At 55.1% G+C, this 12,334-nt stretch overlaps 1 protein-coding gene across 2 annotated transcripts in view; it reads right to left on the bottom strand.

The window, feature by feature from the left end:
* PHACTR3 (phosphatase and actin regulator 3) overlaps nt 1–593 on the bottom strand; it is a 224,385-nt gene extending 223,792 nt beyond the window's left edge. For both annotated transcript variants that reach the window (XM_057529290.1, XM_057529287.1), the window contains exon 1: nt 458–593. In XM_057529290.1, the coding sequence (XP_057385273.1) occupies nt 458–566 (109 nt within the window). In that variant the 5' untranslated portion in view covers nt 567–593. The remainder of the gene's footprint in view (nt 1–457) is intronic.
* Between the last annotated feature and the right edge of the window lie 11,741 nt (nt 594–12,334).

Raw genomic sequence — 12,334 nt, 5'->3', positions numbered from 1 at the left:
CACAGGTGGAGGGAGGCCCCCTATCCTTCCTAGGGGGACAATGGACCAGGGACACGTGTGGAACTCTCACTGGGTAGCAAGCGCTGCTCACGTGATCCCAGCTACTGCCCCAAGACTTAAGTACCGGATCGCACCCCATCTTACAGATGCGGAAACCGAGGCACAGCGAAGTCAAGTGCCATGCGCACAGGCTCACGCAGCTAGTGCAGGAGGGTTCCAATCCCGGGACGGCCGACGCCAAGGCCAGCGCTCCGGACCACTGCGCGCACTGACTGCCCTTGTTTGGGGACAGAGTGGCCCGCCTCGGCTGCGGGGACAGCCCGAGCCAGCAGGCGCCCACCTCTGTGCTGGGGGCGCCGCGGATATCCCAGCCACCCCGCGGCGGCCCAGGGCAGGGCGCGTGCTCCCGGCCAGCCGCCCCCCAGCCCCGCGCCCGCCCTCCGCGCCGCGCGCTTACCTTGCGCCGGGCCTCGCGCGGTGGCGGCGGCGTCCCGGATCCCGAAGGCGCGGAGCAGCGAGAGCACGGGCGCCGGCCAGCGGGTGCGCCCCCCGCCCCGGCCGCGCATCCCGCCGGAGGGCCTCTCGGGGCTGCGTCCGCGGGGCCGCCCGGCGCCGCGCAGAGCCCAGAGCTACGGGAAGCGCCGGCGGGGAGGGGAGGGGAGGGGAGGGGAGGGGAGGGGCGGGGGCGGGGGCGGGGCCGCCACGCGAGGCCGGCCTCTCCGCCGGGAGGGGGCGCCGAGGGGCGCCGCCGTGACCTTGATCTCCGGGACCCGGCGGGCTCCGCAGCCAGGGATGAGGGACCTCAGAGCCAGGACGCCTTGGAAACGTTAAAGGGAGAGTAGGGCGGGAGGTGCAGCCGCCCGCGTAATTACGTTGTAAAGAAGCTGCCCAGTTGAGCCGCTGTGGGACGCTGGGCGAGTCGCTTGACCTCTCTGAGCCCCAGTGTTCTGATGTATAAAATGGGCGTGGAGAGGGTGAAAGGAGGTGAGAGTGAGCCTAGAACTGTGCCAGGGCCTGACCCTCCCGATGTGGGAGGCGCCTTGGCCGCCTTTGCTATAAGTGCTGTGAAATGCAGGAGGCATTGATGCGCTTCTCATACACTCGCTATATATATATGTACATATGTAGTATTTATCTCTTTAATAAAACAAAACATTACTATTTCGCTTGATGACAGCCGTATGTGGGACGCTTGCTGCCACCAACCAGCTCAGGAACTGGGTGCCCAGGCCCCTCTCCCAAGGCCCTCTGAGCTCTAGTACAATCACAACTCCTCCTCCACCCACAAGCACCCGGGAGCCTTCAGTCTTGAGAGGATGAAAAGGCTCTGCTGACTCTGGGGGGTTTGCGTTTGAGGCAGGGTCTCTGGCCTGAGATGGCCTCAGGGCCCTCGTTAGCACCAAGGCCATCAGACTGACCGGCTCAGTGTAACAGGCACAGTTCCTGAGAGCCCGAAAGCGACAACACTCTCCACCACCCCAACCCCATCACTGAGAACTTTCCAAATGCAGCTCTGCTCTGGGCCTCAGTGGTCCTCCTGTTCAGGCCCAGCAACTCCATGAGCAGGTGCAATCAGATGGTCCATTTTACAGATGCAGGAGGGCAGGCAGCAAAAAGGAAGGACTTGTCTACGGCCACATGGATGCTGAGTGCCGTGCTGTCACTTGGGTGTAGCTGGGCATCCCCCCCCACCTGCACCCTCCCTGGGGCACACACACCAGCTTCCGGCATCTCCCCCGCAGACCTCTCACTACTCATCTTCAGAGCTTTGGGATAATAATAACAACGGTTACCAGCTAACAGTAGGTGGCACTGTGCCGTATATTCATATATTCATTTACCCCTCATGACAACTCCTTGAGGAGGGTACAATTATTATCCCCACTTTACAGATGAGAAAATACAAGTTCCAGAAGAGCAGGGACTTTGAATGAATCGTTGAGCAATTCATTCATAGGATGAATTGCTTCATCCTATTGCCTCTTCCACCAGCTCTCAGAGGGAGGCACAATGATGATCCCCCATTTTTCAGAGGGGGAAGCCGAGGCTCAGAGAAATGATGTAACTTGCCCTAGGAAGTTAGGAAGAGGAAGCATCAGGATTCAAACCCCAGTCAATGTCTCGGTGCCTTTGCTCTCTGCCAGGCCCATTGGGCACACCCTGACGAACTCCTACTCATCCTTCAAGACCCAGCTTAAGCATTGCCTCTGCTCCGAAGTCTTTCCTTCAGCCTCCCTGCTTCCCCACCCTAGGCACTTGGTTCTCCCATGTCCCCAGCCTCGGGTGCACCTTCTGTTGGGCACAAACGGCATCACCGTGCGGTCAGGTACCCACACACCTGCCCCATCCCCACTGGGCTGGGCTGCTAAGGGACAGGCATTGGCCCTAGTCGCTACCTTCCCAGGCCCACTCAGGTCAATGAACATCTGTTTTGCAGCCTCTGTCTTCCTCTGCTGGTAAAAAAAATTTCCATTTGCCTCTGGGCATCTTCCTTCCCGAGGCCGGTGGAGCCAATTTCCCTCTCTAATGCCAGGGGTGACCCAGTCGGACCAATCAGCATAGTCCAGCCATCTGGCCTCAATAAACGATTCAGGAAAGCTTGTTTATGGAGGTACATACGTAGGACGTTCACCGGACCGGGAGAGGAGTCCTTTTAATCCACTGGCCCTGATGTGAGCGGTCAGCGCTGCTGGGAGCCATCACATGCTTCAGAATTGAAACAACATGGAAGGGGGAGGATCCCAGAGATGCTGGGGCTGAGCCCCTGGTTCCAGCTATGCCTGAAGGTAGCTGAACGGAGGGTTAGAATTTTCAATCACACTCTCCCTGCTATCTCCTTTCCCCCCTCGGCCTTGGTGCGAAAAGAGATCATTAGAACAGGAGAAAATATTTCCAAGTTATATATCTAAAAAGGGATTAATATCCAGAACACAGAGAACTCCTAAAATCCAACAACAAAAACAATCAGCTCAGTTCAAAAATGGGCAAAGGATTTGAATAATTCAGCATCTCTCCAAAGATATACAAATGGCCAGTAAGCACACGGAAAGGTGTTCAACATCACTAATCATTAGGGAAATGGAAACCAAAACTATAATGAGATATCACTTCACACCCATTAGGATGGCTATCATCAAATAATAATAAAAATAATAATAATAAATAACAAAGGTTGGTGAGGATGTGGAGAAATGGAAAGCTTTGTATATTGTTGATGGGAATGTTAAGTGTAAAATGGTACAGCTGCTGTGGAAAACAGCATGGAGGGTCCTCAAAAACTTAAAAATAGAATTACCATATGACCCAGCAATTACACTTCTGGATATATTTCCCCAAAAATTGAAAGCGGGGTCTCGAAGAGATATTTGTACACCCATGTTCACAGCAGCAATATTCACAATAGCTAAAACATGGAAGAACCCAAGTGTCCATTGATGGATGAATGGATAAGCAAAATGTGGTCCATCCATACAATGGAATATTATCCAGCCTTAAAAAGGGAGGAAATTCTGACACCTGCTGCAACATGGATGAACCTTGAGGACCTTACGCTAAGTGAAATAAGCACCCCCAGAATACTGTATGATTGCACTTACCTGAGGTCCTTAGCGGAGTCAAATTCATAGAGACAGAAAGTAGAATGGTGGTTGCTGGGGCCTGAGGGAGTGGGGAACGAGGTGGGGTGGGGGGGTAGTGCTTAACGGGGACAGAGTTTCAGTTGGGGAAGATGAAAAGAGTTCTGGAGATGGACGGGGGTGACGGTTGCACAACAATGCGAATGTACTTCATACCATTGAACTGTACACTTAGAAATGGATATGATGGTAAATTTTATGTCGTCTGTTTTACCACATAAAAATAAACTGGGAAAAAAAGAGAGGGGATGTCGTACCTGAGATCAGGTTACAGAAGGACTACGGCATCTGTCCTGGGTGCTGTCTCCCTTGCTCTCCCCGATGGCGGGCAGCTGCCACGCCCTGAGCCGCCCTTTGCAGAGCCCAGGCGTCAGGGACGTGACGGTGGCCTGCCATCCACAGCCGTGAGCCACTGAGTCCGTGAGACAGTGTGTGGCTGAGCGCCAGGGCGAAGGCCCCTCAGGCGAGCCTCCAGATGAGACTGTACCCCAGGAGCAACCGGAACTCAGGAAGGACCTTCAATCAGAGGCATCCAAAGACCTGACCCTGGGCTTCCCTGGTGGCGCAGTGGTTGAGAATCTGCCTGCCAATGCAGGGGACACGGGTTGGAGCCCTGGTCTGGGAAGATCCCACATGCCGTGGAGCGGCTGGGCCCGTGAGCCATGATTACTGAGCCTGCGCGTCTGGAGCCTGTGCTCCGCAACAAGAGAGGCCGCGACTGTGAGAGGCCCGCGCACCACGATGAAGAGTGGTCCCCACTTGCCACAACTAGAGAAAGCCCTCGCACAGAAACGAAGACCCAACACAGCCAAAAATAAATAAATTAATTAAAACAAAACAAAACAAAACAAAACAAAAAAAACAAAACAAAACAAAGACCTGACCCACAAAGATGGCAAAATAATAAGGCTGTCATAAAAAAACAATAATAAAAGGCAAAGTACGATGACAGGTCTCTCTCTCTCTCTCTTACTATCCTTCTCTCTCCCTCCCTCCCCATCCTTCCATCCCTCCTCTGTCCCCTCGTCTCCCTCCCCCTCCCCCTCTCTCGGCTCCTGGGCTCCCCTGCCCATCCACAGGCCATTGCCTTCGATGCCACTCATCTGTCTGCAGGCGACACAACACCCCACATGACAGGACTGAACGGCCCTCCCGAGTCCCCATGACCAGGAGCAAAGCTGGCGAGCCCCGCCCGAGGCTGAGCAGACACCCCCGTCCCAGCCGCTGGGGTCTGGGGTCCCTGGTCTCTTTGGGGGCTGAGCAAGTTCTTTCAGGAGAGAACGTGAGGGGGGAAGAAATGTGATGATAATTCACATTTATGGACCACTTCCTACTGCCCGGCCCCGTGCTAAACACTTTATCCCACTTAATCTTTACAACAATCCAACGAAGAAGGGATTATGACTTATCCCCCTCTTACAAATGAGGAAACGGAAGCTCACAGGGGTTACCCAAGGCCCCACGGCTAATGCCTGGATGACCAAGTTCAAGCCTGGGAGCTGGGCTCCAGGACCCACGCTCTTGGCCACGGGCCATGTTACTTGCAGGCAGCTCTGAGGCCGAATGCAGGCTGGCTAGGCCAGCCCCTGCGAGAAATCCAGAGCGCTGAAGAGCCCACAGCTGCTGCCGGGACCCCTGAAGGCCCTTTAAGGCCAGTCCTGGGTGCAGCATCTCCTGCCCACGAGGGCCTGTCAGTGTACTGATTTAGACCAGAGCCTCAGGCAGGCTGGCAGCAAGTCCCCCGGAAGAGACCCTGGCTGGTAAAGTGGACAGACACCCTAGAACCTCCGGCAGTCTGCAGCAGCAGGAGTGTCCTGAACGTCTGTGGATGTGTCTGGGCCACGGAACAGAGGAGGGGCGGCAGGAGCCCCCGCTGACGGGGTCTGGGACAAGCCAGGGCTGAGAGACGCAGGGCAGCTAGCAGCTCCCCTTCCAGCCACGGGCGGAGGGCATCCACTTTGCCCAGCCGTCCAGCCCCCACCGGAGCCTGCGCGCTCCACCTCCAACAGGCTGAAATCCCAGTGCCTCCGCCTGGAGCAGAGAGGGTTTGCACGAGCTCACAAGAGGAGGAGGGCGTGAGGGGCGCACTCGGGCCCACGCGCTCATCCAGAGACCTTCCTTCTCCTTCCCGATGCAGCCCCGAGACTGGCCTTACAACCCCGGCTACGTGACCAGCTCTGAACCAACTGTTATCCCCAAGGGATGGAAGACGCTGACTGCCCAGGGCTGGCGGCCTGCACAAGGGATGGAGGTGGGGTAGGATCTGCTCACCTGAACCTCACGGCCTGAGACCGGGGGAGGGGAGGCGCTCCAAACCCGCTGGGGCCCCGCCACCTGGAGGCGGGTAGGAGAGGGTCCGGGTGCTGGCCCAGAACGCTGCGCTCCAGGCCGGCTCTTCTCGCTTTTAAAGGTCTGTGCTAGACCGTGCCATTCCAAGCCGGGTGTCAGAGGTAGAAGTGGGGCAGCAGGGCTGTGACCAGAGCCGGTCCCGGGTGTGTGACCTGGACGGTCGCAAGAGGCCCCATGCTCAGCAGGGCCCACCCTTGGTTTACTGCTCTGCTGTCACCACCTGGAAGTTCCTGACAATGGGTTAATAAGGGCACCGCATTTGCAAATTGTGTAGCAGGTCGTGGCTGTGAGCAGCTTCCCCTCAACACACACACAACCCCAAAGCAGTGATGGTCCAAGTTCACTGTCTCTGTGTGTGCCAGGAATTCTGCCACATCCTCATGTCCCAAAGGAGGCAGACACGATGACGTCACAGGGTTTTCCCGGAGACCTGGGAAGGGGCTGCGAGATCATCTACAAGCCTATGACATCCAACTGCCCTGCAACTTATGGACAAGTCAGGCTTGGGGTCATGGGATCCAGTGTGTGTGCGTGCGTGTGTGTGTGTGTGTGTGTGTGTGCGCGCGCATGCGTGTGTGTTTCTCTCCTGGCCACCGAGAATCTGTTTTCCCTCCAGACAGAGATTCTTCATGTCTAAACCCAAGTCGGAAGAAAATCAAGGTGTACTCTGCAATGGTCTGGGACCAAAATGATTCACTTCTAATAAATCTTTTGTTTCGTTAGAAAAATCCATGAGACTTGGGCAGCATCTCCACACAGACAATTTCCCTCCGAATCGTCCAGTGACACTGACGCTCAGGGGACAGACAGGCTGTCAGCCTCCTGCAGTCCCTGGGCTGCAGCCAGGGCCCCAGGAGGGTGAGGGGCCTGGCGCCGTGACCAAGCCAGAGGCTCTTGTCCGGGAGCCGGCTCCCTCATGCCAGCCCCAGTTCCTGGCCCTGCTCTCCTTCCGCTGCTGGTGTTGGCAGAGGTTTCTACAGGGATGGTCAGCTCTGGGCCCGGACACCCCAGTTCACACGGGACCATCCCCTCCTATGCTTGCCGTCCTGGTCTCATCGTTAATATCACTGCCTTTCACGCCCCAAAAGTACCCTCGTCTGGGTGATACAGTCTCCCTGGTGTGAGGGTTAATTCTATGTGTCAACTTGCCTGGGCCAAGGGAGGCCCAGCTCAGAAGCTGGTAGAACATTCCTTTTGGTGTGTCTGAGAGGGGGGTCTCCGGAGAGGTTAGCATTTGCATCAGAGGCTGAGCAAGGAGATGCCCCCCCAGCGTGGGTGGGGATCACATAATGTCTTGATGCCTGAACAGAACACATAAGTGGAGGAAGGGATGCCCTCTCCCTGCCTGACCTGGACGTCCGTCTCCTGCCCACGGGCATCGGCCCTCCTGGTTCTCGGGCTTTCGGACTCAGACGGGGACTTGTGCCGTCCACCCTCACTTTCAGGCCCTTGCACTGAATTAAGCCCCAGCGTTCCCCGGGCTCCAGCCGGGAGCTAGCAGACTGTGGGACTCCTTGGTCTCATAATCACGTGGACAAATTTCTACAGTAAGTCTCCTCTTCCGTGTCTCTCTCTGGCCTCTTGGTTCTGTTTACCTGAAGGAGCCGGACTCACTCAGATGTTGGTGCTGAGCGTGGCTCTAGAGGAACAGAATTTTCAGCATGAGTTGTCTGAACCGGTTCTGGGGTTTCTGGAATCCACTCTCTCACCTGATTAGATTGAAAGATGCTAAGAGTCTATTTCCCGTAGTCAAGTGAGCGCTGACCGTCCGTGGCGTGCAGTGTTGGTAGAGACGCACAAATATACGCATCGGCTTCTCCTTGTCACCTCATCCTTGCAAGAACCAAGGAGCTCAGGGACCGTATGTGATGCTTTGGGAGATTTTGGGAAAACCAAGGAATAGAACGGTGTTGGTTGGTGGCTGTGACTGTCCCTGGACAAAGAGGTGAGAGGAAAGGATGGTCTCGGGGCTTCGGATTCGCAGCTCCAGCCCACAGACGCCCCAAGAGCTTCGGGGTGGGCCCTGATGGGGCCCTCGTGTCCTGTGGCCTCAGAGCTGAAACTGCTGAAAATCAGACACACAACCTCGTCCTGACTGGATGGGTCACACAAGTGAACCCCCAGCCTCGCTGGCGGTGAAAGGGAGGGTATTGACTGGGGAAGAGGGGACCCTGTACGTTGGCATGGGGGCTACAGGAAGGCCCCCATGAGGCGGGCGGGGCAGGACCTGAGGCTCCAGCAGGCAGGAAAGCTGGCCTGTCACACGGTGTGTGGTGTGCGTCGGGCCGTGGGACCCGCGGCCCTTGTGTGGGAGACTGTCTCTCTGCTCATCTCTGTGTGTCTCTGGATTTTGTTCCGGATGTCTCTCTCTCTCTCTCTCTCTCTCTCACTGTCTCTTTCTCTCACTGTCTCCCTCTCACGGTCTCTCTCTGTCACTCTCTCTCTCTCACTGTCTCTCTCTGTCTCTGTCTGTCTCTCTGCACGTCTGATTTTGCCCCGCAGTTCTCTGAGTCTGGCTGCCCCTCCTTCCCTGGCCCTCTTCGTCTCTGATGATGTGATGAGAAGTCCCTTTATCACACCACCTCTCTGCCCTGCCACGTGCCCAGGTTGGGGCCAGGCAGGTAAGGCCAGCTCTGCCCTTGTCCTCTGGGGGGACACCACTGTCCGGTGTCATCTGAGTGGGGGTTGAAGCTTAGAGCTCCGGGCTTGGGCAGGAGGGGAGAAGGAGGCCTCAGTGTCACCTTTTGGGACCGTCGGCCCTGGGTCCCCCCAGCTGATGGCCATCTCCATAGGGCTCAACCCAGCACTCCGGCTTCCTGAGACGTGAGCAAAATGCTCGTGGGAACCCAAGCCTGCCCCAACTCCAGACACTTCATCAACACCCAGATCTGGTCCCCTCTAGGGATAACAGGCAATTTGTAGTACGAGTCTGCAATTTTTCATCAAATTATTTTTGAAGACAGAGGTTGAAACCCCAGAGGCAGCTCCCAGGGAGGAGGGCCGAGTGGGGTGAAGTTCCCGCTACATCGTTCTCAACTGTCTAAAAGTTCCCGCAAATCTTCTGGTCTCCTCTATGCTCTCTCCTTATTGATGTTGTTAAAGTATAATTTTTTTTAAAGGGAAGATCACTATTTTCATATATAAATATAAATAAACCTGTGTCAAAGATTTTATGGTAGTCAGTAAGTAATGGGAAAACCAGTAAGGACCTAAAAACCAGTTCAAAGGAGAATCCAAAGGCCAGCCGATCAGGACACTGACATGAATGTCCTTAGTGAAGACACAGGCTGGCTTCTGGGGGGCAGGAGGGGTGTCATGGCCACCACCACCAGGCCAAGGCATCTGCATTTCTGAGGACCAATCTATCCTACATCAATTTTCTATATTTTACAGGGCTGTAAAATAGCTCAAAGGCAATGAAAGTCCCAGACACCCCCATAGAATCTGATAATCCGGGTTGGTGGCTAGAAATCTAGTTTTCCACAGAAAAGATACCCGGTAAGTCTTCTATGATATTTTCCCTTAACAGTTTTTGCATTAAAATATTTTGTTTCTTTTGCCCCCGATCCCTGCGAAACTTTCCTGAAATGTTCCCTTTTATTCCTGGGGCCTCCTGGACAGGCTCTCGTCAGCCTCTGCTCCTACAATTTAGAAGTCAGGACTGGCCACCTTGGGCAGGATGGAGGCGTCCTGAGGTGTCCAGCCCCATTCCCCAGTCATTTCCTGTCCTGTCTCCCCTCCCCCTCATCTCATTTCCCCCCTCCTCCTCCTTTAGTTTATGCTTTTACAAAAAGCTGTGTTAAAATACACACTTCATCAGAGTTACCATTTTGACTATTTTTAAGGTCAGTGGCATTAAGCACATTCACACGGCTGTGCAACCATCACCCCCCTTGGTCTCCAGAACTTTTTCATCCTGTAAAACTGATACTCCGTCTCCATTAAAGAGTAGCCCCCCTCCCCAGCCCCCAGCCCCTGGCACCCAGCATCCCACTCCTTGTCTCTACGGATTTGACTTAGATAAGTACCTCACACGAGTGGAGTCTGCACTGTTTGTCCTTCTGCATGTGGCTTATTTCACGCAGAGTAATGATCTTTTCTTCTCATTTCTGCTCGGCTGAGACGTTCTGCGCTCATACTGGGAGCCTTCGAGGGAACATGGCAAGTGTGAAGATACGTCTAAAAAGAGGCGGCATGGCCAGGCTACTCGCATTAGTGCACGTGCAGCGGGAGGCTAGGGGACCACAGTCCTCTGCTTTAAATACTCATCTCCCTGTGAGCCAAAGACCTGGGAGGGGCTGGGGGTCACCCCACCCAGAGTAAATCCCATGGGTGCAAGAGGAACGTGCCCTCTTTTAGCAAAGTGAGGTGCTTTCCCAAAGAAGGGAGGGGGCTGCTGGGGTGACCACAGCTCCAGCAAGTGCCCCCCGAGGACGGGTGGTGCTGGGTAACGCTGGAGGAGCTGGGGGCAGAGGCGGGGACCCAGTGGGACAGTCCCCACGTGGGGAAGACTCCAGGATTGGGGGAAAGGGGTTTCCACGTAACTCCTTCCAGAGGTGTTACTAAACATTAGGAATATTTATTTTTAAGTACTTTTATGACTTTTTTTCAAACAACGTGGCTCTAAGCAGACAGCAGGCTTTAGGGGACCCTAACGCTCACCTGGATTCTGTTAATTTGAGCGGAACCCGTGCGTGAGGGCCCGTGCCCTCTGGTTCACGGTGTGTGGCATCTCAGTGCACATTTATTGACTTACTGTGGAATGCTGAGACAGTCGTTCCAGTGCGACGTGATTCAAGGAGTCTGGGAAAGTGAGAAGGTCTGGCTCTGAGTCAGAGCCTGTGAGCTGAGCCCAGAGTGGAGTCCTGAGTGCCTGTGGCCTTGCCCACAGGAGGGCCATGCTGGTGGCCACTGTCCAGACCGACGGACCTGGCTGAGCCTTCGTAACGGGTCCCTGATGCCCAGGACAGCTCAACGTCCCGGATGTCCTGAAGATCCAGTCAGCCCAGGATGGTTTCCTCTGTCCCAGCCAGAGTCCCAGGCAGGAGAGGCCCAGAGGTCCCACCTCTGAGTGCTGGTGGCCTCAGAGGCGGCTGCGGTTCCCGGGGTCCAGGGCCCATGTGACCCCATGAGCAGAGAAAGGGGCCCCCGCCGTCTCCTCCCTGCACTGGGCCACTTCCCTGGGACTCCGGTGGCCTCTGTAGGTTGTTCCTCAGAAAACCTGCAAAGATGCAGACAGAAAACCACGGGTTAGTGACTTAGATAAAAATGTATTTGTATCCGCCCTCCGAGAAAAGGCCAGCCAGGGCAGCAGGGCGTCCACAGGTCACGTGGCTTGCTTGCCGTGCACATTCCTTCCACGGGTTTTGGTGAAAGAGCGGATTTGATGGAGGTGTAGCATGAGGCTGCTGGACCTGCCACAGTGAAGTAAAGGAAGCCACCTCCCCCCCCCCCCCAGACCCAGCAGCGTCCTCGTCAGAGCCTGTGTCTCCGCCCGCCTCCTACACCTGCCTCTGCTCCACTCCACGCAGCGACCTGGCCCCTGCCGCCCCCAGCAGCCGGTCTCCTGCCTGAAATGCCCTCGAGGTAAATACTTGATACGGCTCCTGGATCCTGAGTGGTGCCCAAGCCGTGCCCATCAAGTGCCTGGCACGTGGGGGAGGCACCCAGGGAAAGTGGTGGCTCTTGTTATCCGTGTGCCAACAGCCCACTGCTGGGTCAGGAGGCCACGGAGAGGATGACACACAGAGGGACAGCGGGGACATGTGGACACAGGACACAGAACTCAGCGTGGCAGGAGGGAGGGAGGAGGGAGGAGCAACACAGGGAGGAGAAGAAAGACAATAACATTTGTAGAAACGGGAGAAACAACAACAAAATCGCAGAAGGTGTTTTTCTTTTTATGGTGGGGACGCTGTGAATCACCGCCCCGTCAGGTTGCCATCTAGTGGCCATTGGCAGGATTGCATCCAAAAGTCTCAACGTTTTCCCCAAAGAAATTCACTTCTGACCAGCCGATCCTGGGACATAAATTTCAGGGGCGCAATAAATATATTTTTTAAATCACTTTATCTTACAAGTTTTATTTTAATTTTTTAATATTAATTCAAAATATAACCACGTTTGTTTTAATATAAGGCCCTGTTTGTTTGGTTCTGTTTGAATAAAACTCTCCGTGTGGTCCCTGAGGGCCCCTTTGGGTGTACACCCTGCCATCTGACCACGAGGGTCTTAGAGGTAAATTCCTGGCCCTTCTGCCGTCAGTGGAGAGGCTTCATCGTGTATGGTTGCCAGATGAAATACTCGGTAAAATTTGAACTTCATATAAAAAAGGAATGATTTTTCAGTAT

The sequence above is a fragment of the Balaenoptera acutorostrata genome, chromosome 15, assembly GCF_949987535.1.
Source record: "Balaenoptera acutorostrata chromosome 15, mBalAcu1.1, whole genome shotgun sequence".
Taxonomy (NCBI): domain Eukaryota; kingdom Metazoa; phylum Chordata; class Mammalia; order Artiodactyla; family Balaenopteridae; genus Balaenoptera; species Balaenoptera acutorostrata.
This window is presented reverse-complemented; position numbering and strand designations above follow the sequence as displayed.